This window comes from Nannospalax galili, unplaced genomic scaffold (assembly GCF_000622305.1).
Source record: "Nannospalax galili isolate Female #2095 unplaced genomic scaffold, S.galili_v1.0 scaffold566, whole genome shotgun sequence".
NCBI classification, from domain to species: Eukaryota; Metazoa; Chordata; class Mammalia; order Rodentia; family Spalacidae; genus Nannospalax; species Nannospalax galili.
Window position 1 is genome coordinate 951,679 of NW_008355811.1, and position 24,231 is coordinate 975,909.

Genomic DNA, 24,231 nt, shown 5'->3' on the forward strand with positions numbered 1-24,231 from the left:
ATCCTGTGCCACTATCAGGCATTCTCAACAGATTATCATCGAACTCCTCAGCAAGGATACTGCATTGTCTATCCAGTGTCTGCTTATCCCACTTTTAATAGGATTGTGACTCTGTTTAGGGCAGCAAAGTTGTCAAACTCTAAGGCCAGCCCTTGCTTTTCTGCCTTTGCTCCACTTTTCTTTCAGGAATGCAGAGCCAGAGGCCAGGCAAACAGATGGCCTCCAGGTGCCTTCCTCCTGGACCATGGAGGAGGTATGGAGTGAAAGCTCCACACCACTGCCTGAGGGAGAGCACTGTGGTAGTGGGTCCCCACAAGATGAATGTAGATCAGAATACTCAGTGGATACTCACAGTCTGTGGTGTACTCCACCTGGGAAGGTTGTGCAGTTGTGCCATCTGCAGAGGGTGGGGCCGGAGCAGAGCTGTCAGCCTGTGCTTTACGGACAAGGGCTGCTAGGGGATGATCCGGGTCCACTACCTTCAAGGGCTAAGGACAGAGAACACACGTGGCCTTACATTTTCTGTGTTCTGAACTATGTAAAACTCTTCTGTTGAGAAAAGCCTCAACTTCACAGTACAGTGGGCGTGCCTTAGAAAAACCTCAGCATACACTTAAGATACTATGAAAGCTGCCAACACAGCAGCCACTTATGTCAGGCATAGAACAAAGCAAAGCTGGGAGGGCATAGAAGTAGGATTGTATGCATGTGTACCTGATCACCATAAACATAAAACCTTGTCAGACTCACACCTGTGCTCGTGCAAGTATGCTTGCCCTGCAGCTGCATGCTCAACACTGGTCTCCTGATCACTGATCACGCTGTCAATAATTGTTCTATTAACAGCCCTTTTAACTCTCCTCCTTATGCCTTCGAGCCCCAGTCTTCCTTTATCTCCCTGAACATGCCACCACCCGTGAGAGCACTCACTCCCAATCACAATCTTCTGCAAAGTCTCAAACATAGCTTTCCTGCTGAGAGCCACTGTTATTTTGGCTGATCCTGCCTACTTGAGGCCAAGTGCTCCACCTGGCTGCATACCACAGGAACTAAGCAATTTTCATCTCCATAACAAGTTTTAAGCAAAGGCAGGAGCAACATCAGGATCAGTCTGCTATTCACAGAAGCTGGGTGTGGTGGTACACGCCTTTAATCCCATCAGAGGCAGGCAGATCTCTGTAAATTCAAGGTCAGCCTGGTCCACACAATGAGTTCCAGGCCAGTTGGGCCACAGGGAGACCCTGTCTCAATAAAAAAGAAGGCTATGCATCCAAGCTTCGCACTTCCTCAGTGGAACTTGATTTTTCATCAACAGCTTTTATCCTCTCAATAATCAAGAGCCATTCCTTCCTGACATCAGCTACACTGTATGGCTGCTGAAAAACCATGCTTCAAACTCACAGATTACTCTTTTTTACACTATAAACAGTAGAGTGAGCAAGTGATAGTTTCCCCATAAGGATGAAGGGAGGGTCAGAAGTCAAAACATTTATGTAGAAACTGTTAATGAAGGCAACAAAGGACTTCAGGAAACAGATATTCCAAATACCTATAAAATTCAATTCTAAACTGAAATTTACATGACAAAACAATTTTCAAGTCTTCACCAACACTACTTATTCTAAAAGTCCTAGAGGGTAAAAATATAATAAAACATAAACAGTTTGCTTGTGAAATTTGTAAATATAGGAAATACAGGAAACAAATGCTTTGTCACTGAATGGAAAACAAAGAATGTAGACACTTCAATGATGATAAAATAAGACAGAGTTGTAACACATAAGCAATGGCAAGCTTCATATTTAACAACTTAAAATCAGCAGCATATGTTGTAGCATAAAAACACAATTTAGTGAGGAGATAAAGACCTTCATCAGCTCTTCAAGGCGGTTGCTCTTCTTGGAAGCAAAGAGAGATGGGTGTAGGTAACTCCCATCTTCCTCATCATCTTCGTCTTCATTGTCAGAGCTCATCCCTGACTCTGAAACAGAAATTCAAGATGTTTGTTAGTCAGGTGTGGTGGCTTACACCTATAATCCCAGGACTTGGGAGGTAGGAAAATCACCCAAATTTGAGGCCAGTCTGGTTTATGCAATCAGGTTGTACCTCAAAAAAAATCTTAGTTTTTTGGTTTAACTGTATTAACTTATCACTCTGCATTCCATAAATATGCACAACTAAAATAATATTTAAAGGGATTTTGCTGGGCATGGTAGGACATGCCTTTAAGTTCAGCACATAGGCAATGGAAGCAAGAGGATCAGGAGATAAAGGTGAGTCTGGGTTACATGAGACATTGTTTCAAAAACCAAAATAAATAAATGTTTTTAAAAAAGACTTGGGGGCTGGCTAGATAGCTCAGAGAATAAAGACACTTGCCTCCAAGGCTGATGACCTGAGCTTAATCCCTGGACCTACATGATGGAAGGAGAGAACTGATTCTTGCCAGTTAGCCTCTGACCTTCACATGTATGCTATGAAAAACATGTGGCTTCTGTACCCACATAAATAAATGCTAAAAAAAAAAAAAAAAAAAGAATTTTGGGGGGCTGGAGAGATGACTCCACAGTGGTTAAGAACAAGGGCTGTTCTTGCAGAGGACCCAGGTTCAAATCCCAGCACCTACATGGAAGCTAAAAACCTTTTGTAACTCCAGTTCCAAGGAATTCGACCTCTTCTGTCCTCTGCAGGCTCTGCAGGACACAGGTGTACTTATGTACATGCAGGCAGAACATTCACACATAAAATAAAAATTAAATTAAAAAAATAAGATTGTGGTATATGGTAATAAAAAGTACAAATGAATTGTGGAAAAACTCACAAGCAAACAAGACCAGAGCCCTGCTTAGTCATTTCTTGGTTATCTATATACAAAACCCATAGGGGAATGTTCCTCATTGTTATATAAGTTGTTCAGAAAAAAAGCCAGACAGAAAGGGACCTCCTTCACCTTACAGCCTCCCTTTAGGATTTACTGCAGTGCTGTAAAGCTTTGTTTTTATTTTTCAAAAAGGCAAAAGCCTTGATTCATGAAAAGCAAAACAATACCAATAAGAAATAAACAAAAACTACCACAAAGATGGAATAGATATGATCTGCAGTAAGATTTATGCAACTGAGGGCAAGGGTGTAACAGTGACAGAGTGTTTACCTAGCATGTGCAAATCTGTGAGATGGGTAAACTACAGAAAAAAAGACTTACACAATTGATCTGAAACCATCTGACATCAGCTAAAGAGAACAAGATTCAATGGAAAACACAGAGAGGTTTGTCCCTTGGTATTATTCAAAATAGAGACGATTATCTTTGTAAGAACTCTGAATGAACAGAAACGCTAAAAAACAACAGCTTCAGACAGATAATCCAAGTAAAATGAATCATCTTCACTTTTGAAAACATGTATGATTTAATTTTTTGTTCTGAATACCATGGTACAAGCATGAGCACTTACAGTAATATGAGAAAGGAAGTCTTTTTATTCCATGAAATGTTAAGCAGCCAAAATGAGAGGGAAATTTCTCGCCCACATGCTTGAATGGCATCAATATATAGTTTTTAATTTTATTTGTTATTTTTATTTTATGTGTATGAGTGTATTGCCTGAATGCAAGAGTACCCATGTCACATCTCTGGAACTGGAGCTACAGATGGTAGTTAGTCACTATGTGGGTGCTGGGCATTGAACCTGGGCCCTCTACAAGAGCAACCAGTGCTCTTAACTGCTGAGCCATCTCTTCAGCTGGAATGGTATCAATATTTAACTGTATCCAACCATTTGTAAGAAATGGTGTGCTGGTAGGGATTTCCTAAACACCCTAAGACTCCTAGTCTGGATTTCAGCTATGCCCTTTTGAGAATGGATAACTTCATACTTCTAGAACTCCCCTCACCTACCACACCCTGAGATACCAAGGTAGAAGAGATCCACATACTTTTTTTCTCCTCACTTTTGTTTTCTGCCAGTGCCGTGTACCGTCCTTCTTTCATAGCTTTCTGGATGAATTTGTAGTAGGGGTTGAGGTAGTGATCAAAGCGCAGGAAGTCAAATTGTGAGTTTCGTGCTTGCTTGGCCTTCAGCATTATCTCAAATTGTGCTCCTTGCTTGCATACAAAATTGGCTGTGCGCTCGATGATAGCATGCATTTTGGCTGTTGGTGGCTGGGACGAAAAATAAAAAGTCATGTGATTAGTTCATCTTCTTTTAAAATAAGGAATAAGAGACATTTCATCAGGGCCAACGAGATGGCTCAGCAGGCAAAGGTGCCTGCTGTCAAGCCTGACAACCTGAGTTCATTCAATCTCCAGAACCCATGTGATAGAAGGAAATGACTTATGAAAGTTGTCCTTCTGACCTTCACACATATGCTGTGTGTGCACACAGAAAATAAATAAATGCAATTTTGTTTTGTTTTCTGAGACAGGGTTTCCACTTTGTAGCCCTAGCTGGCCTGAAATTACGTAGACCAGGCTAGTTTCAAACTCAAGAGAGACCTGCCTGCCTCATCTCCTGAGCGCTGTGATTAAAGGTTTGTGCCACCACACTTGATGATGTACAATATTTTTAATATTGGGATTAGAGGGATGGCTCAACAGTTTAAGAGCATTGGTTGCTTTTGCAGAGGACCTGGGTTCTGTTTCCAGCACCCATGTGGTGGCTAACAACTGTATGTAACTCTGGTTTCAGGGGAATCTAATGCCCTTTTCTAGCCTCCGCAGGCATAAGACACAGGTGCACTTACATAAATGCAGGCAAAACACTCATACACATAAAATAAAAATAAATTTAAAAAAAATTTAAAAATATTTTTATTATCAAAAAAGAGAAAACTATACTAGAAAAACATAAACAGAAATAAAACTTGCTCAGAAGGTAAAGGTGCTTGCTGTCAAGCCCGACAACCTGAGTTCAATCCCCAGAACCTACATTGTGAAAAGTTCAATGGTAAAGTCCAAAGGTAATGCTTTGGAACCTATGTGGTAGAGGAAATAACCTACTCCAAAAGTTTTCTCTAGCCTGGTTTGCATATCCAAAACCCAAACAATAAATAAATAAATAAATGAAAAAAGAGAAAGTATCTATAGTCAAAATATTTTCAACATCCCTACTAAATGTATAAAAATACCACAAAGCATGGTGACCCAAGAAAACAGAATAATTAAGATCATGGGTGTGAGTTCCTGTCTACCATTTGTCAAATTCCTTTTGTTTTTCGAGACAAGGTCTCACATAGCCCAGACTGGTCTTAACCTCTTGATCCCCTTATCTCTTCTACCTCCCAAGTGCTGAGACTGGCCATATGCACTACATCTCACTCATTAGCTAAATTCTAGACTTTCCCAAGTCTCAAGTCTCCTGGCCTGGAAAGGGGAAATAAAAGGAGTTCTCTGACGTAATTATTAGCATCAAGACAGAAGGTGCTAAAAGGCAGCTTAGCACCCCACCTAGGTTAATGCAGAAATCCCTCTATAAATGTTTAGACAGGCCCCAGTTTTGGTTTTAATGTTCATAACTTAATGTTCATTTAACAAGGTGCGATGGCATGGCAATCATTAGGTGAGACAGACATTCAACCAGAGCATCAGCCCTACAGACAGCCAACAGCAGAGTACTTCACAAATGGAGCTGTACCTCAACTTTTCCGTATCCATGGAAGGGTGGCCTGAATACATCACGGGGAGTGATTATGACCCAAGAAACTGCCCAGAAAATGCAAGGTAAAGATCAAGTGTCCCCCAAATCATCCCAGAAAAAGTCAGTCAGGCACTTTGCTGAGAACAAGGCTGCCTCAAGCACAACTACTTTCACACGTGTATGGATGACAGTACACTCACCCCAGTCCCGATGTGTATGGTAATGCTGGAGAGCCACACAAAGCCTTCAAAGAGCTCCCATTCAACTCACTGACATGTTAGGCTAGTTTCTTTGCTATATTTTCATTTTCTTATCTGCTCTTCTCCCCCCACCCCCAAGAGACATACCCTTAAAAAACCTATTTATTTTATTTATGTATATATGTGCGCCTGCATGTATTAATGTGCATCACATGCATACAGGTGTTCACAGAGGCCAGAAGACATCAGATCTCCTGGAACTGGAGTTACAATGGGTTGTGAACCACTTGATCTGGGTGCTGGGAACTAAAGTACCTTTAACCACCAAGTCATCTCTCCAGCTCTTTTCCTTTTGAGTTAGTTGTTTAACTTTATGTGTATGAGTGTATTGTCTGCATGTATATAAGTACATCCATGCTGTACAATGCCCTGGGAGGTCAGAAGAGGGTGTCAGATTCCCCTGGAACTGGAGTTATGGATGGTTGATAGCTGCCATGTGGGTGGTGGGTCTTTTGCAAGAGCAGCCAGTGCTCTTAACGGCTGAGCCATCTCCCCAAACCTCTTGTTTTTTGAGACAGGCTCTCACTCTGAAGCTTAGGCTGGCCTGGAACTTGAGATCCTCCTACCTCAGCCTTCCAAGTCTTAAGAGGATAAATATGTACCACTATACCTGGCACCCATTTTCCCTCAATAACAAGTGGGCTTTGATCCTTCCCCTACTAATTTAGAAATACTACAGCACGAAGCACCTAAACAGAGCCGTGTTTTACTACTGTACTCCTATGTGCCACGATTAATAGCAAACTAGAATGAAGCTTGTGAAGAAGTACACATACCAGCTCCACGTCAGATGGGACATTCAATCCTAAAGGAGCAATGAACGGCTCTTCATTTTCATCCAAGTTTTCAGCCTCATTTTTTTCTGTTAAAAGAAAAAAAGTAATTAAAAAATTTAAACACAATGACCCACTAAGGGAAGAGAAGAGCAGTGTGGGCTTTCCCTTGTTCTTTTACTCTGTACCAATGCTGCCAAAAACCACTTCCAGTTTTCTGTTTCAGTCCACCTGGTGAGTATCCTTCCCTTCATGGATTCCAGAGGTGGTAGATGAGCAGCAGGAGCATGTTTCTGGAGTGGTGGAAGACTCAACTCTAGCCAAGGCATTTCTCAGCTCTAGGATTTTGGACATATGCTTCTCTTCCACCTCCATTTCTGTCTGCTCAGTGCAGACTTCCCTGGTATGAGCTTATTCATGAGGGCATCTCCCTCAAAGCTGACCAGGGACTCTATAATGGAAGTCAGAGGACAACTTTGGGTATCAGATCTTGCCTTCTATCTTGTTTTTTTTTTTTTTGCCTACATGTAGGTAGGTGCACCTGTGTTGTGCAATGCCCTTGGAGGTCAGAAGAGGGTGTCGGATTCCCTGGAACTAGAGTTACAAATGGTTTTAGCCACCATGTGGGTGCTGGGAATCAAACCTGGGTCCCTCTGTAAGAGCAGCCAGTGCTCTTAACTGCTGAGCCATCTCTCCAGCTCTGTCTTTTACCATGTTTGAGACAGGGTGTCTTTGTTGTTTTTGCGTTGTGTTCACTAGGCTAACTGGCCTTCAAGCTTTCATAAATTCTCATCTGTCTCCCATCTCCCTGTAGGGGAGTTAGGAGTACATATGCTCACATTACTGCTTTCAGCTTTTACATGAGTTTAAGTATTCAAACTCACTCTCACCCTTGTGTAGCAAATGCTTTTTACTCATCTCCTTAGCCCCCTGATGAATGTGGTTAAAGTCTTACTTTTGCCCAAATATCTTAGTCAAGTCTGTACTGCTGTACAATATTCAAGACTAAGTAATTTTCTGGCAGTGTTGACAGAACCAGGGCCTTCCCATGCCAGACACCTGCTCTACCCCTGAGCTATATGTCTAGGCCTTCTGATGAATGTTCTCTTTTGCCTTTCTCGGACCCTCTTTTTTACATATGTACTGGCATTAAGACCACCCTCCAACTGCTTCTGTGGATCTCCAATAACATTAGGCAGAACACAAGGTAATCAATTTCAGGACAATAAATTTCAATGATTAAGTTGTAAAACACTTGTGAAAAATATGAAGCAGGTGGGGTGTGGTGACACACAGGGCTGTAATGCTGTAATCTCAGCACTTAGAAGGCAGAAGCAGGAGGAGGAACATGAACGTGAGGCCCATCTGGTTTATGTGGTAAGATACAAGCTAGATGAGTCAGGGCTACACAGAAAGATCCTGTCTCAAGAAGAAAAAAGAAAGGCAGTACAGAAAGCAGATGGTTCCTTAAGTGGCCTCTCTCAACATGATCACAACTGCACTTGGAAAGCCTCACTCCAAGTCCACAGAACAACTGTACATGTGACTCTTTTGCCCAGAAGGGTGTGACCAGCAAGAAGGGGCAGGAAGGAGAATCTGCAGGCACACTCATGTTTGCCTGCTGTTTTATACACCTCTCAGTGGATGGGATGTGGTAGGAAGGACCCTTGTGCAGCTGCACGCAGAAGGCTGGACAGCATCTTGTTTTCATATGAATATGAAGCTGCCATCTCACTTCACACTCCTTACTTAACAGATGTCATTAGTTTTGACATTAAATCTCCATAGCATATGATCTAGTTTGCTATTCTAAATATCCAAATGGCTTTACAATGTAAAAGTTTTCCTCTTCCTTGAACAGAACACCCTGATTAATGCCTGAGGTTCACGTGACTGCTATTGACAAAAGCTGACTGGTACCTGCTGCTGTAATAATGGTGGTCTCAGAGCTCATGGACATCACCACCACCAAGGACACTTCTGATACTACACGTGTGAGAGTATTTTGGTAGCACTATTTTTTATATTCAAAGTGCCCACATTAGTACAGAGAAAGCACTAATTCAAAACCTTTAATTTTATATATGACAAGTCTCACGGGTGTCTTTGCAATGGATGTTTCTGTTGGGGAGAGGCTGTACAGAAGTACCCACATGAGGGAAGGGGATATTAACGTATCCTAGCTAACACCAACCTTCCACTGACACCCTGAACAGATCACTGAGGCCCTGAAGGGTATGTATTTGAGGCAGAAGCACAGAACCCAGAGTGAGGAACTTACTGTGCCCCACCCCAAAAGGAGCAGACAAAAAGCTACTGGATCCAGGCAGATAATATAAGTCACAATTCACTTTCCACTGCCATTCACAAATTACTTTCTAGTTTCTAGCTTTGTTCCAAAGAAGGAACTTTATTAATGTCCTGGTAGTGCTAGGGTTAGTGTCCATGTGGGACAGGGCACCTATCCCCTCACCTCTCTGTTTGGAGGGTTCCTCCTCTTCCGTTGGCTCTGATGGGTCATAATAGTCACTGCCATAAGTGAAACCTACGGCACTGTAGTTCCCATCTTCTGCCAGTGCTTCACTCAGTCTTTTGTATTCTTCCTCTTGAATAAAAATGAGAATGTTATTAATAAAAATGGAAGTTAACTGAGGAAAAACTTCATACATTTCTAAAGTTGTAGCTATCAGTAATGCATATACTTTTTTCAACCTTTTTGAGGTGAAAATGTTTCTGAAAATGCACAGTATGTACTTTTTCCAGCACATGTTTACCCATAGACAGCAGAATACACGTCTTTTTATGGAAAATTTCTTCCTGCTGAGGAAATTTTGGGATTAAGAACTGTATTAAAGATCATTAAGGCAAAGATAATAAGAACATCGATTTTAATTCATACAATACTGTTAAAGAAGAAGAGTTAAAGAGTTTTTTGTTTTTGTTTTTTTTTTTTCCCAGTCTGCCCTCAAAAGCTGGGAAAATTCTTTGTGGTTCTACATATAAACTATCCTGAGGTCCTCTCAGAACGCAAAGACTCCTGTTTTTCCAATCCACTGGGTACTGTCAAGATAATATCAGAAAGAGTGAGTATAAAAAAATGAATGGGAGTAAACTTTTTAAATACTTAAAAATTTAAAAGGTGTGGCTGAAGTAAGTCTTTCTTGAGCAGTACCTTGCCTTGCCTCCTCCTCAAGCAAGTCCGTATGCAAGGCTAAATACCTCTCTTCATCACACAGTGCTTCTACCCGCGCCTCCTCTTCAGACAGCTGGTAGTCTCGGTTCCATGTGGCGTACTCAGCATCGTAGGCAGAGAGGTCATGTAGGTGACCACGCCCGTCGTATCTGTAATGTGAACGCGCTGGTCAGTGGACAGAAGTCAACACCCATGCTGGTTGCGTGTGACTCTCTATGTACATACTTACCAATTAAAATAAAGAAATAAAAATATTAAAACAAATGCAAGCTTCAGATTTATATTTAATGTGGCTAGTCTTATCGCACCTACTTTTAAACTGAAATTATCTTAACAAAGTCTAAGCTCCTTTCTAGAGTACGAGAGAGCTAAAGGCAGACAATCCTTCAGAGAATAAATGGCATCCCCCTCTCTAGCAGTTCTTACCATGTATGTTTTGGTCAACCATTCAATGTCACTTGCAAATTTTTTTTCTCCGTAGTTAAATATCACAGCTTACATTCACACAGACCGAGTCCATAAATACCTATCCGACAGAACCAAACGGGCGAACTTTCCTCGCTTCTTCCTGCTAGTCCCGAACTCTCAGGAGAGATCTTCACCAAAGAAACTTGCGTCCATTGGAGGTAAAATCTTGGCTAGGCTCGCCCCTAGCCACTTGGCTGAGGAAATAAGTGCTGGGTTATGTGGTAGAGAGACACACATACATAGGAACAGTGACATATACATGCAGTTTAAGGAGGTTCACTGGAAATAGGGCAAAATTATTACAAGGTGCATTGGTATTTCCCTTAAACTTCAAATCCCAGAATGAAGGCACATCCATGAGGACCAACAGGTACTTTACTGAGTTAGGAAAAAGAAGAACTTTCTGCTATGTTCTAACAAGATTCAATGAAGATGCTGTCAATGTTCAAGTGTCAATGTACAACTGTCAGACTATAAATGAGTTAGCAAAACTTGAATACTCAGATTTAGGTCACAAAAGTGAATGTGGAATGACAAAAGTCTGACTAATTTATGAATGTTGACTTTTGTAACAGGGACCAAATTAAGGGGAAAAAAAAATGCACCACAGGAGAAAGAAAAAATTCTAGGGAACCCCAACGGTTGCATTTTATTACTTTTCAAAATTAGTTTTACTTTGATGTAAACCTCCTTAACTTACAAATGTAGATTATTAATATTCACATGTACATGTGTGGCGTTTGCTCCCCACCAGTTTTGGGAGACCTAGCTCAAATCATGCACAGAATGGTATGGAAACTGTACAGGAGCTGAGACCTCAGTGTTTGCCCAACTAAAACAGTACATGTCATAAGGAATCCTTGGGAAGCAAGCCTTATGGATCAGATAACATCACTGGCTACAACTGTGGTTCAAAAGCATAGCACCTTCCAGCAGAGTGGACTACCAGATCAGAGTCGATTTGATTTCTAATACTCTCTTCACAAGTTCTTTTTTCCTAGCTCTACCTCCAAATGGATAGGTCAGGAATGGCAAAAGGCCTACTGGTCACTAATGTGTCCATTCTGGCCAGCTCAGAGGTCATCCCTATAGTCATGCATGTTCCAGGTCTTTGCAGAATCCAGTTATACTCGTCTCAAATGATGAGTTTCCTCCACTTGGAGAGAACCTATTCCACAGCTTAATGGTTGGTCACAGTTTTGCCTTTCAGTCCTGGCCCCCGAAGCAATATTGCTCAATGAGAAGACAAATACCTAAACCTAGGGGGGAGGGAAAGGAATGCGGGCCTAAAAAGTGAGTGGAGAAGTGGGGAGCAAACAACCTACATCATGTAATGTCATCCTTTTCAAATCAAACACCTTTAGAAATCCCCTGCCCCCGCCCCTCCCCCTCAACTTCAGGCACGTCCAGGATGATTCTCTAAAGCGGGTGTGATTTGAAAAGAAACAACACAAAGGTAACCCAGCTCCACCCTACTGCTTTTACAGGACAGTGAAACCAGCCCTAAGAACGCTACTCCTAAGGACAAGGTCGGGGTCCGCACGGGGTCGACCGGCCTCCAAATGATGACAACTTCACCCACAACCGCAGTGGGTCATATGGTCGCATTATCCCGGGGAGGGGCTCGCCGGACGCCAAAAGTCAAGCCGTCCAGAGGACGCCGGGGCAGAAACGGTTCAGGCTAACTCGCGGGGTCCAAAAGAGGCTTCTACCCATGGCCTCAGCGTGCGGCGGTTCGGAGGTACAAAAGCGCGCTCCCGGCTCCCTCCCGCACAGCGAGCCGAGGGACAGCGGCGCCCGCCCCACGGCGCGGGCTGGAGGCCCGGGCAGCTTCCACCGCGCGGAGTCGCCAGCGGCAGCCCGGGTTCGGAGGGCTGCGGGAGCAGAGTCGATCCCTCCGGCGACAGGCGCGGCGCCAGCTCTGGCCGGAGCCTTAGGGCCGGTTTCACCGTCCCCTCCCCCCGTACGCCGGGGAACGTGGAGCAGGGAGGCCCCCGGGTCCCCGGGCTCCGCAAAACCCCTTTCCAGTCCTGGCCATCAAGTCAACATCAGGCGAAATCAAGCGGGCGAGGGAGGGGAGAGTCGACGGGTGGGGGTTGAAACCGACCTGTCGATGAGGATCTTGTGGTCCCCCATCCAGGGGATGAGGTGTTGTCCCTGTTCCTGGGCCAGGGCCCGCTCGTCGTCGCGGAACAACTTGCAGGCATAGCCGAAAACCAAAAGCTCCACCCGGCTGCCCCCACCGCCAGCGCCGCCGGCCCCGGCCTCCTCCTTCGCGCTGCCTTTCCTCTCCGGTTTGGCTCGGCCCCCGCCAGCGCCGTACATGACAGCGTCCCAGGCGTCCGGGCCAGTCCGCTGCTGTGCCGCGCAAGGTCCCTGATGCCTCCCTTAGCCTACTCCCTCAGTCAAAGGTGCCGCATCCCCTCAACAACTTCAACACAGCCGCCATAACGGGCCACAAAATGGAGGAAACGCAACTTCCGGCGGAAGAGCTGCACTTCCGGAGATGCAGCTGCAGATTCGCAGCGACTGTGAGCCGTTTAAGCCGCTAAAAAAAAATATGTAGGCTTTAATTTATTTTTGTAGTCAAATTTACCGCTACGATAGGAGCATGTGATCATATAGAACATTTCTATTTATTTCTAATTTTTTGGACAGCCGTCGGGGACGTGGTGAAAGCGCGGCAAGGGGTCGCGTGGTGACTTCCGCTGCGGCTGATGGGGCTGCGATGGCGTCCTGACTGGGCGGGAGAGTAACGGGCGGGAGTCCCTTCGGTCGTACGTAGGTAGCAGGCGTTTGCTTGCTTTTGAGGTCCAGTTTTCTAGGTAATTGGGGTCCTGTTGCCCTAGCCGTCAGGCTCGGGATGTTTCCAAGGCTGTGAGCAGTTAAATGCTCGAGGTGGCGGAATTTACAGAACCTTAGGGCCCCAGTGGGTGAGTGAGACTCACAGTCCCGAGTGGGAACCTAAGGATGCTTTGTGGTTTTAGAAGATGCTTCTTTGGGGGCAGCACTTTTTCTTTTTGTGTATCTGACAAGGTCCCACTGTGTCTTAGACCGGCTTTGCACCCGTGGCAGTCCGCTCGCTTCAGTTAAGGTGTGAGCTATTGTGCTAAGCGAGGCTGCACTTTTTCTGACATTTGGCTTAGTAATTTCAGATCGGAGTATTGGGCGCAATGGCCCTGCTTAGGAATGAGGTTCTCCAATTTCTAACCCCCCCTTCATTGTTTTCTTTCAGTTCTTAGCTTGAACCCAGGGCCTCACACTTGTTAGACAAGAACTCAGTTTCTGAGGTTCTATATTATATCCCAAACCATTTTTGAGATTGTCTCTTAATTAACCAGGCTGACCATTACCTTTAAAAAAAAAATTTTTTTTTAAAGAAAACAAAAAACAAGAGTCTCACCCTGTAGCCTAGTTTGACCTCAAACTGACGGCAGTCCGCCTGCATCGGTCTCCCAAATGTGCTGGAATTATAGGTGTCTGACCTTGAACTTGGGTGTTCCTGCCTCAGCCTCCCAGATTTTGGATCCACAGAGGCATACCACCACACTGGCTTTCCAATTTCTTTTCAGTTGAAAAACTGTATGGCAGAAAAGGGGCATTCTCCTGTACACTGAATTCTTTCTCCATAAGAGAAAATCTTAGTACTAAGTAATGTAACGTTAGAATGAGACCACATAGGTGAATGTTGGTAGGGTTTGAATGTCCCTCTAAATTTTATGTGTTGGAAACTTAGACCCAAAATTCCTTTGTTAATAGTGTTTGAAGGTAGGATCTTTGAGAGGTGATTGAGTGTTTCCTTTATTAAGAGATTATTCCATCCATGAATTCGTAGATTGCTGAGTTATTGTGGAAGTGGATCTTTTACCATAATGAGCTCTTGCAAGCATGTGTGCTCTGTCTCACTGGCGCCCTCCATCATATTAGGAAACAGCAAGAAAGCTCTTACCAAATGCTCGTGCCTCCTAGCCTCTGGAAATGCAAACTAAATACATCTCTTTATAAGTTACTCAGTCTTAGGTCTTTTGTTATAGCAATAGAAAATATACTAAGCCCTATGCATTCAGTGCGTGCCTGTAATCCCAGTGCCTGGACTTGTTGGCTAGCCAGTGTAGCTAAATCAGGGAGCAAGATTTATAGTGAGAGACCTTGTCTCAAGAAGTAAGGTGGAGGGCCAGCAAGATCACTTAGCAGGTAAAGAAAGGTACTTGTTCCTAAATATGATGACCTGAGTTAGAATCCACATGATGGAAAGAGAAAACTTACTCCCATGAGTTGTTCTTTAACTTTTCATAGGCATGTTGTGGCACATACACACTTATGCACACGTACTCACACATGCATGTGTATATACACACAAGTATGATAAAAAATAAGATGGAGAGTGATAGGTTAAAATGTTGGAGAGAGCGGCGTGGATGGATGGAGGAGGCACCGAGGCACAGATAGGATTCTCAGCGGGATACAGCTTTATTTCACACAGGACACGTTTCCCTCGGGGAAGGGAAAAATGTCAGGGAAGGGCAGGGAAGGGAAAGATGTCAGGGAAGGGAAAGATGTCAGCCCACGGGTTGTGAGCTGGGACTTATATATGGGGGCTTTAGGGTGTAGAAGGGGGGAATGTTTGGGGGAGAAATCAGGGAGGGGGAAGCAGGAAAAGCAGGTAGGATTAGGGTCTGGAAGTGTTTACTTTTTCCCTCTTAAAAGAAAAGCTGTTGCGATAAACAACTTCTAAAATCTCTGGTTAACAGGTAGAATCTGCTTATCTTATTTTTGGAGGTCAGAGGAAAGGCAGGTTGCTTCTCAGCAGAGTTTTTTTCCCTTGACTTCAAAGGTCAAGGTGAGGTCCCTGTTGGGGAGGGGGGGAAACTGCTGCTGTTTGGAACCCTAACAGAAAGTGATTGAGGAAGACACCCAGTATTGACCTCTGAACTTCACATGCATCTGCATGCACACATACATACACATGCACATGTACATGCAAGAAAACATAGACAAATAGCACATTTTTGAAAATTGAACAAGTAGTTCTGTCCATTTGACACTCAGTCATCCCTCAGTATGGGTTCATCTGATCACACTGTCTAGGGCTTCTTAAACTTTTCCCACTCACAATCCCTTTTCATCCAAGAAACTTTTAAAAAATAAATAATTTACTGAGAATTTCATATATGCATATAAGGAGTTTTAATCAAATCCATGCCTACTCCTTCCCCATCTAATTCCTCCCATATCTCCCCATTACTTTTCTGATAACTTCATGTACTCCTTCTTTTATTTATTTTTATGGGGCTTTTGGCTACTCTAACATTCCCCCCTCTGAAGAGGTAACCCTAAAATCTTTAAGGATTAGATACAAGCTCCCAAATACTTGTAACATTTTGGCCTTTGGAACAGAGTATGTTGCTAAGAAGCCCAAGGACATTTTGACTTTTAGCTCATCCTAGAAACTTTTATGTGACTTGAGGTATATAGATATGTAAGATAGGTAAACAAGTCACAGATAATCATAAATTTAAAATAATTCTTCGATGCACATAATTTTTACCATTTACTAAAGAGTAAAGCAGATTTGCATGCTGATTAGGTGGCTGTGCTTGTTTATTTTATAGAACTCTTGGCTGAATATTTGATACTGCAGGACATGGTGCCACTTCAATGTTTTCTTCTAAGATTATTAACTTTTAATTATGTGTGTGGGGGTCTGGGTCTGTGCACATGAGTACAGTGCCATCAGAAACCAGAGGAGGGCTTCAGATCCCCCTGGAGTTGGAGTTACATACGGGTGATTGTGAGCCATCCCATCTGGGTGCTATAAATTCCACTCCTCTGGAAGAGCAAGGAGTGCATTTAACCACTGAGGTATCTTTCCAGCTCCCTCTTCAGTGTTTTCAGAGTTGATCATACTTTGATTTTATAATTGTTGATTCTGAGAATGTAATTTTGAATAAATATGTAGTACAAAATGGCAGAAATATGTTTATGGCCACTTTAGAAATTGTTGGAAATTTTGGACTGGAGAGATGGCTCAGCAGTTAAGAGCACTGGCTACTTTTGCAGAGGACTGGGGTTTGATTGCCAGCACTCATGTGGCAGCTAACAACTGTTTGTAACTCCAGTTCCAGGGGGAATCTGATGCCCTCTTCTGACCTCCATGGGCATTGCACGACATGGTTGCACTCATATACATGCAGGCAGTACACTCATACATATAAAATATGCTAAAAGAAATTGTTGGAAATTTTGTCTTAATCACAAATCAAAATTCATTTAATGATTTCTTAGAAACTCAAGTCAGTAACTCAGTGGTTTTTAAATCAAACATTCTAACAATAGAATTTAAAGATATATTAATGTGACTCATTGAAGCATTAACAATAGGAAAACATTAAAAGTCTTTGCTATAATTAAACTATTGTGTTTCCATAAGAGCAGAAAATTTTGTATATACAGTAAAAACACTGCAATTTGCAGCATATAGTAGTCTTGGTTCTGAACTGTGATGTTTTAGGTTATATGGAATGACAGTGTGGGCAGTGCAGTTCACATGTTTTATTTCTAGATCCAAGACTGTAGTGAAGTTACATGATATAACACAGGCAAGCTTTGCCAAGAGCACCTTGAATTTCTTAAAACATTTGACTTTGAGTTAATTTTTTGTCCTTGTGCATTCAGAAACTTTTCACTCTTGCTCCCCCCCCCCTTTTTGACACCCATATTCAGTTACGTGACCCCATTTGAAATATTGAGACATAGTTTAGGAAGTAGCTGGGGCTGGGGAAATAGCTTGGTAAAGTGCTTGCCTTGTAAGCATGAGCACTTGAGTTTGATTTCCAGAACTCAGGTAAAACATGCTAGGTGTAGTGATGGATGCTTGTAAATAAATCCCAGTGCTGGGATGTTAAAAACAGGTGGATCCCTTGGGCTTGTTGGCCAGCTAGCCTAGTCTCCTTAGTGAATTCCAGGCCAGTGAAAGATCCTATAATCACAGAAAGGTGGATGGTACCTGAGAAACAACAACCAAATTGGTTCTCTGGCTTCACATGCACACACCCACATGGAGATGTGGTCTAGAGTTCCCCCTCAATAGTTTCTCATGGAGCTCTGCTGATTTGTTGCTGTGGTACAGCACCACCTCAGAGTATACAATATATTCAACACCCTACTAAAATTATATTAACCAGAAGAGCTTCAGGGAAGCAGGGACTTTGATGGCTTCACTCAGCATCCCTAGTGCTTAATACTGCTTGGCACACAAAGTTCCAAATGTTAATAGTTATAAGTGGGCCAGCAGCTACCATGAGCAACCATCATCCCCTTGCATAGCTATACATGGGTGCCCTGCAGCCACTAATGAGGATGTGCCATGTCTCTCAGTTACTTGATAAATCAGATACTGGTTGCATCCAGACATGTGCTGGCTTTTTGAGGTGTTGGGCTCCCTTCAGCTCTTCTCTGGGCTCTGGAAGTGGAGAGTTAAAGGTAGGAGGGTAGCCATTAGCCTGAGGGTGTCTGTGTAACTGCAGCTCCTATGTAAGGAAACCCAAACCTGATTCAGTGTAAGCAGTGAAAGAAACAAAAGGTAATCAGTCAGAACCTGCTCAGTAACCTCTGACTAGGTACTTTGCAGGGGATCACACCCAAATAAGGCAAACGGGAGTAGCTATTCAATTTCTCTGCTTTGTTATTTAGTCTTTTTTTTTTTTCCTTCTGGAGCTGAGGACCGAACCCAGGGCCTTGCGCTTGCTAGGCAAGCACTCTACCACTGAGCTAAATACCCAACTCCTCAAATTTTCTGCTTTGTATCCACATGTATTTAAAATCTGGTGGCTCATGTTGCCAAGCTGAGCTCTCTGGAGCTCTTCTCATTCTGAATGCTACTTGATTTCTGAATCACTTTTTGCTCACATGAACTCTAATCCTAATCAATGTATTTTATCTGAAGTTTTTCCTTTCATAGTCCTGATGTCAGAAGTGGGATCTACCCCTCTCCTGATAAGCCTCAGGAAAATGAGTCAACAAGTGTAGAGACCCACTTTGTGAGCTTTCTGTAGAGCCTTTGGATGATCTATTTACCCCCATATGTTTTTTCTTATAGTTCTGTTTTATGTGAAGAATATAGTAGAAATGAACCATGCTGAGGTAGGGAAAGATTGTCAGGAATGCCCCAAGCTCTGTCCCAAGTCTTATCTAGAACCTGGATGTCTTTACACTGTATTTCAGTGACTCATGTGACCCCAAAGTACATGACCTTATACAAGCTGCATTTTGGGACCTTCAAATGTGTGATGGCAATTGTTGCATGCACAGTCACTTCTTGTCTGAGTGCTGTGTGATACTATTCCCCGGGAAATGTGAACAGATGCCTAGTCAACTCAGAAGGCAATCAAAGAGAGACCAAAGTAAGAATAGTACCACAGTCCCAACTTGGTGAACCAATGAGTTTATTGGGGTTACTTACAGATGTATGGGTGAGGAGTTACAGGAGCAGAAGCGACTCAAAGACAGCTGTATCACCAAAAGTCCACAGGAGCAGAAGTGACTCAAAGCTTTATCACCAAAAGTCCACAGGAGCAGAAGCGACTCAAAGCTTTATCACCAAAAGTCCACTCCAGTTTGGGTGACAACTCATGAAATCTAGAATACGCTTAACAACCTTCTGGCAGTTCAACAGGCTGGAGAATGTCTTTTTCAGATAGGTCAGTTGATCTGAGCCTCATCCAGGCAGCTGGGGTTGTCTAAGAATTTCTCTCAGCAGGTCTTAGACTTATATATGCTTGGGAGGGAAGGGTCTAGAGAATTTGGTCAATTTCATGGACTTCATGAAATTATTGAGTTGCTTACTTCCTGAGCTTAATGAGCTTCCCTACAGAATGAATTTTTCACCTCCCCTTAGAACAGCCTGTTGTTAACCTCCCTTTTTATTTATTTTTATTTTTTTAGAAGAAGCATTTCATTACAGCCTTAACATACTCAATAACAGTTTCCAGAGCAAAGATACAACTCTTTCAAAAGTGGCTATATAAAATTTTTAGGTTCGCTGTTGAATTAATACAGTTATACAATATTGAACAATATTGAACTCAGTTAAAAGGGAGGTTAACTCAGTATAAGTCTTACAGGGCTTATACTGATTAATCTCCCTTTTAACACCCTGCATCTTAAGGAGTTCCCTCCAAGATGGAATGTCTAATCTTGGAAGAACTTGCTATCCTACACTCAGGCAGCTTCTAAGTCTTGACAGACTAGCTCACAATGAGCCCTAGGCTTCTGCTGTCCCTTGCTGCCTTACTGAGTAATAAATCAATTTCATGTAACTTGAGGCATAAGTGTGCTTTGTCTCACTGCATCCAGACATGTTGGTAACCACGGCACAGTGGTCTGGCTTCATATCGAACCCTTCCCAGTCAACTGTGTCTTTCTGTGATTTTTTTTCCAGTTATAACAATACAAGTATAATTTATAGTATGAATTTCAGGAAAATAAAACACTGAATGTCTTTTTTTTCTAGATAACAAAGATTGTTTCCTTCCTTGCACCCTATAAAAGGCAGCCAATGATTAGAATTTAGAAAAAACACAACAGGTACTCACCTCAGGAACATCTAAATAAAGACACAACACAAAATTTTCTCATTCATAATCACAGTTAAAGCACTTTTCCCTTAGTTTTACATAACAGACTCCTTTAAACAATCTCCCTTTGGAAAACTATAGTATTAGTTAAGCCTATTTATTCTTATTATAAGGTTATTAATTTCATGTATATAGTTATACAAGTCTGGTCGGCACACTTTATTTAAAAATAACACGAAACAAAAAATAATGGGACCATATGTTTTCAAAGAGGAGCCCAGATATATAATTCAATAAAGCATTTTTTTTACCATCAGCAGTCAAGATTTTTAAATGATCAGCAAATGCTCACCTGAAGATTACCAATGCTATATGAAGTGTAAACTTGTTTTGAAGATTTGTGTCCATTGTGTAAGGTATAAATTGTACTGGGGAGTTTTAAAAAAGATAACCTACATACACACAGCCAATTTGTCTCAAAGAACTTAGAAACCAACTCAATATAAATGTTTAAGAACCATAGCACTCAACCACTGTTGGAGTTCAAAATTCAGCCAAAATTTTCTTGAAACTCACTTCAAAGGTTTCTGGCTCAAGACCATATCACAGATCTCAAAGTATGCATGCAAAGCATCTGGATGACTGGAAATTTGGTAAACCCCCTACAATGTGATCTTGTTGATATAATTTCTATTTTTCTCAAAGTTGGTGTATTGGAAAATTTTCAAAAGCTTTATGTTTTACCTACCCAAAAAGATAACAGTATCTACAGGCTTATTAGGTCTTCTTTGATAGCCATTCTGCTGCCTCATTATCTACTACCTTTTTATCCTGGTCATTTCTTTTTCTGAAAAACTTCTTCCAGTTTACCCATCAGGCACAGTGATGCAATGTCACAAAAAGTGGATCCTCCATGAGATTTAAGTCCAAGCTCCCTGTGCCAGCCCATTGTCATAGGGCATACTTTTTCCAATATAGCTGGCGGCATTCTTCACATCCATGCTTGACCAGTTGTTGAGCATATAACAAATGCAGGAAGCACACTGCACAAATCTCATATCATTCTCATTGCCTACAGGAACCAGGCAAAAACTCCCATCATCCAGCTGAGTCACCCTCAAGTCTGCTAAGTAGGCTTACATCACATCCAACAATAATTAAACATGAAAGGCCAGTGTAGGTCACCACTATATGTTCAATATCATAAGGATGACCTGTTCCATGATTCTTGTTCTGATGGGTTGAAAGGAATGCCCAGGTGTGAAGAGTCTTGGAAACTACAGTGATTTAGATTTGCTAGGTTCAGGGATGACCAGAGCAGAAAGCCATGTGATTACATCTTCAAGCAGGCACAGGAAGCTGAGCCTCGCTGTACTTCAGAAGTCACCACTGGTAGGTTCCTCGGGGTTCAAGTTTTGTAATTTGTGCTGTGTTCTCTATGTTTATTTGAACATTTGTTTTGGCCTAAGCTGATACACAAGTCTCAACAGAAACTAATGGGTTTGGTATAAGGCCTGTGGGAACTGTGCTGGGCAGTAGGAGGCCTTTGGTAGGTAAGATTACTAAACAGGGAACTATGAGTTGCTCAGGATCTAAGTAGTCTAGAATTCCACTATGTGGAACTCTGTTCACGTGGTGTGTAAAAATTACAGGTCCAGTTGCTATGGAAATCAAATAGCTAAGAAGTAAAGCACTCATGCCAAGAGTTGGAGAGCTCACTTCTTTATTCATACCAGGGGACCCAGACAAGCTAGTGCTCTGAAGCTCTGGGCCCTGAGCTAGTTCAATCCATAATTTTATAGGGTTTATGTCATTTCTCAGAAGTTACACCATTGGTGGGTTCAAATTATGATTTGCAATTTATATGTAATTTACAACACAACTGCCTTTGTGTTTCAAGACAATTATAAGAAAGTGCTTTGGTGTTTAAGTGGTCCAGCCTGATAGCAAAAGCAGATATGGTGGGCAGAGGTTAAACATTCTTAGTAATGGAGTTTGTAACTGTTCCCTTAGCAAACAGGACAGTTGTAAACAGATGTTCCATTAGGTAGCTGTGGTACTTGTTTCTGGCCTCCTGTGTTCTTCGTTTTACAACAGGTTAGCAAGTATTTACTAAGGGAAACTTTACAGGGTAAATCAACCCAAACCAATATCAGATGCATATACAAAGTAACATTAAAAGGCATAGGCATAGTTCTTTTCCCCTTCATTCCCCTCTTTTGATCCCTGTTACTTTACATAAGGCTCCTAAATGTTTTTCTGACTATTGGATCCTCAAAATCTTCCTGCTCTTTGGCCATCTGTAGTTGCATTGCTTTTAAATGAGATGGGATGAAACTACTCAGGCAGCAGAAGAGGGTCCAAAGAGAAGTGCCACTATGATGACTGACAGTGGGCCTATGAGCAGAATGAGACAAGGGGTAAGTGAGGACGAAAATGAACAAGATAAGGCCATAGCCTCTCTGCATTTCTGGATTTTATCCTGGATATCTTTGATCATAACCTGCACAATTCCAGTTTGGTTTACATAGAAACATTCGTATTGGAATATACATAGACCTCCCTTTTGGCAGTCAACAGGCCTTGCTCTCTTCTGTTCTGGAAGAGTATAGTGGCTACAGAGTCTAGCTGTTTTTGAACTATGAAGATCGAATGCGATAGTTCCTGGAGAAGCCCATCTTATTCTTGGCTGAGGTGTTTGAACTTTACTTCTATTTGGCTATGCTCCTTGCCCCTAGAGCCATTCCAGAGGTGATCCCCAATCCTAGCATAGACATTCTTTTGTCTGTTGTAGTACATATCCCTATTAGCAAGGTTGGTCATCTGGTATGAACTCCATCTGGGGAGTGAGGAAAGCCAAAATGCAGATCTCTTTCCAGCCTTTAGACAGGCAGGTGTAAGCTACCTGACTGCAAACAGACAAGAGTGAAGGATGTTTTGTGCACTGTATTCCATCATTAGGGCAAACAGAGAAATGCAACCTAAAGTCTGATCACAGTGAAAGTATTCTTGAGGCCCCATTGAGTCAGTATACCTGGGACCCTTAAACATGCATTTAGGGTTTGTTGGTCAAGGAAAATTTCTCAAGTCTTGGTTTAATAGAGGTAGAGGAATCCCCTTTATAGGTTAATTCTGGAGCTGAGATATTGACAGGGATAGCAAGCCTCCTTAGGGTACCTGCAGGCATATAGAGCCAATAGTCAGCTGCTAGAGTAAGATTCTGAACTGCTGCTGAGTGGTGTTAATTCTCCAAGGTTTAGACTGTAAGGCCCAAGACAAGTGCTTGGGTTTCCAAGTGAACCAAAGGTGTCAAGGCATGGGGAGTGAGCAGCATCTGTTCTGGGGTCTCTCTCATAGTAAGTGGTTGGGTAGGGGTCTTGTAGCAGGGGCATGCAGATTGGAGTGAGGTCATATAAGTTGTCCCTTCAAATGAATAGTAAGTGACTTTGCCAAGCCTGAGCATGGTCTTTAAGCAACGTTCAATGTCAGCAGCTGACTGCCCATCTAGTGGGGTCTGGGATACTTAGGAAGGCCTTATAAGTTGAGTAGCCAGGAGGGTTTTCTCACAAAATGGGTAGGTTGATTTTTCCATGTTCTAGGGTCTTCAGGAGATGCATGGAATGGGTATGAGCTGTCTAGCAAAGCTTTCACAGTAACAGATGAGGCAACTTGACCCAGACCCTTCCACATAAACATTCCCGAATGACTTGTAAAATACAGGATTTTTCCTGAAAGATGAAGCTTGGAACCCATCATTATGATGAAAATAGGATTTACAGTGACGTGTCAGGTACCAAGGGCTTCTCAGTGCTTCAGGGATGTAGGTGGTTATAAGAAACAAAAGATACTAAAGAACATACCCATTATGCCTGAATATAGAAATGCTAAGGCTATCTTTTCTAGCTGAGTCCAGTCATCTGGGGCTGTTGCCATCAGACTCATGGAGAGCATTAGGGCTAGCAGCACTATTAAGTTTATGGAAAGAGGATGGCATTTTGACCATTTTTCCAAGTGCCTCCATTGAATTCCTCAAGTTTCCACCGTGTGTTGACTGACCAGCTTCTGGGTATGGTCAGAACACGGTAGAAGTCCTTGGGTGGTCTTGTTGTATCTGCAGGGTGACCCAGGGCATTCGGTCAGGATACAGCTCTGTCATTCAGTCTCTGGCTGTCTTAGTCTGTTTCTTCATTGCTGTGACAAAATACTCTGACCAATACCAACTTTGGGGAGGAAAAGGTTTATTTAGCTTACATCTCCCAGGTCGCAGTTCATCAGGGAACCCAAGGTAGGAACTCAGGGCAGGAACCTGGAGGCAGAAGCTGGAGCACA

At 42.6% G+C, this 24,231-nt stretch overlaps 1 protein-coding gene and 1 pseudogene across 8 annotated transcripts in view; both read right to left on the minus strand.

The window, feature by feature from the left end:
• Nucleotides 1-12,796, minus strand: part of Sfswap (splicing factor SWAP) — a 90,163-nt gene extending 77,367 nt beyond the window's left edge. For 5 of the 8 annotated variants that reach the window (XM_029556483.1, XM_008853763.2, XM_008853762.3 and 2 more), the window contains exons 1-7: nucleotides 12,435-12,796; nucleotides 9,839-10,008; nucleotides 9,140-9,271; nucleotides 6,670-6,755; nucleotides 3,934-4,159; nucleotides 1,869-1,981; nucleotides 353-488 (exon numbers count right to left, since the gene is read on the minus strand). In XM_029556483.1, the coding sequence (XP_029412343.1) occupies nucleotides 353-488; nucleotides 1,869-1,981; nucleotides 3,934-4,159; nucleotides 6,670-6,755; nucleotides 9,140-9,271; nucleotides 9,839-10,008; nucleotides 12,435-12,652 (1,081 nt within the window). In that variant the 5' untranslated portion in view covers nucleotides 12,653-12,796. Of the gene's footprint in view, nucleotides 1-352; nucleotides 489-1,868; nucleotides 1,982-3,933; nucleotides 4,160-6,669; nucleotides 6,756-9,139; nucleotides 9,272-9,838; nucleotides 10,009-10,285; nucleotides 12,379-12,434 lie in introns of those variants that run through there. The other 3 variants (XM_008853765.3, XM_017803363.2, XM_029556485.1) reach the window with 3 other exon arrangements.
• LOC103750630 overlaps nucleotides 12,733-24,231 on the minus strand; it is a 61,273-nt pseudogene continuing 49,774 nt past the window's right edge.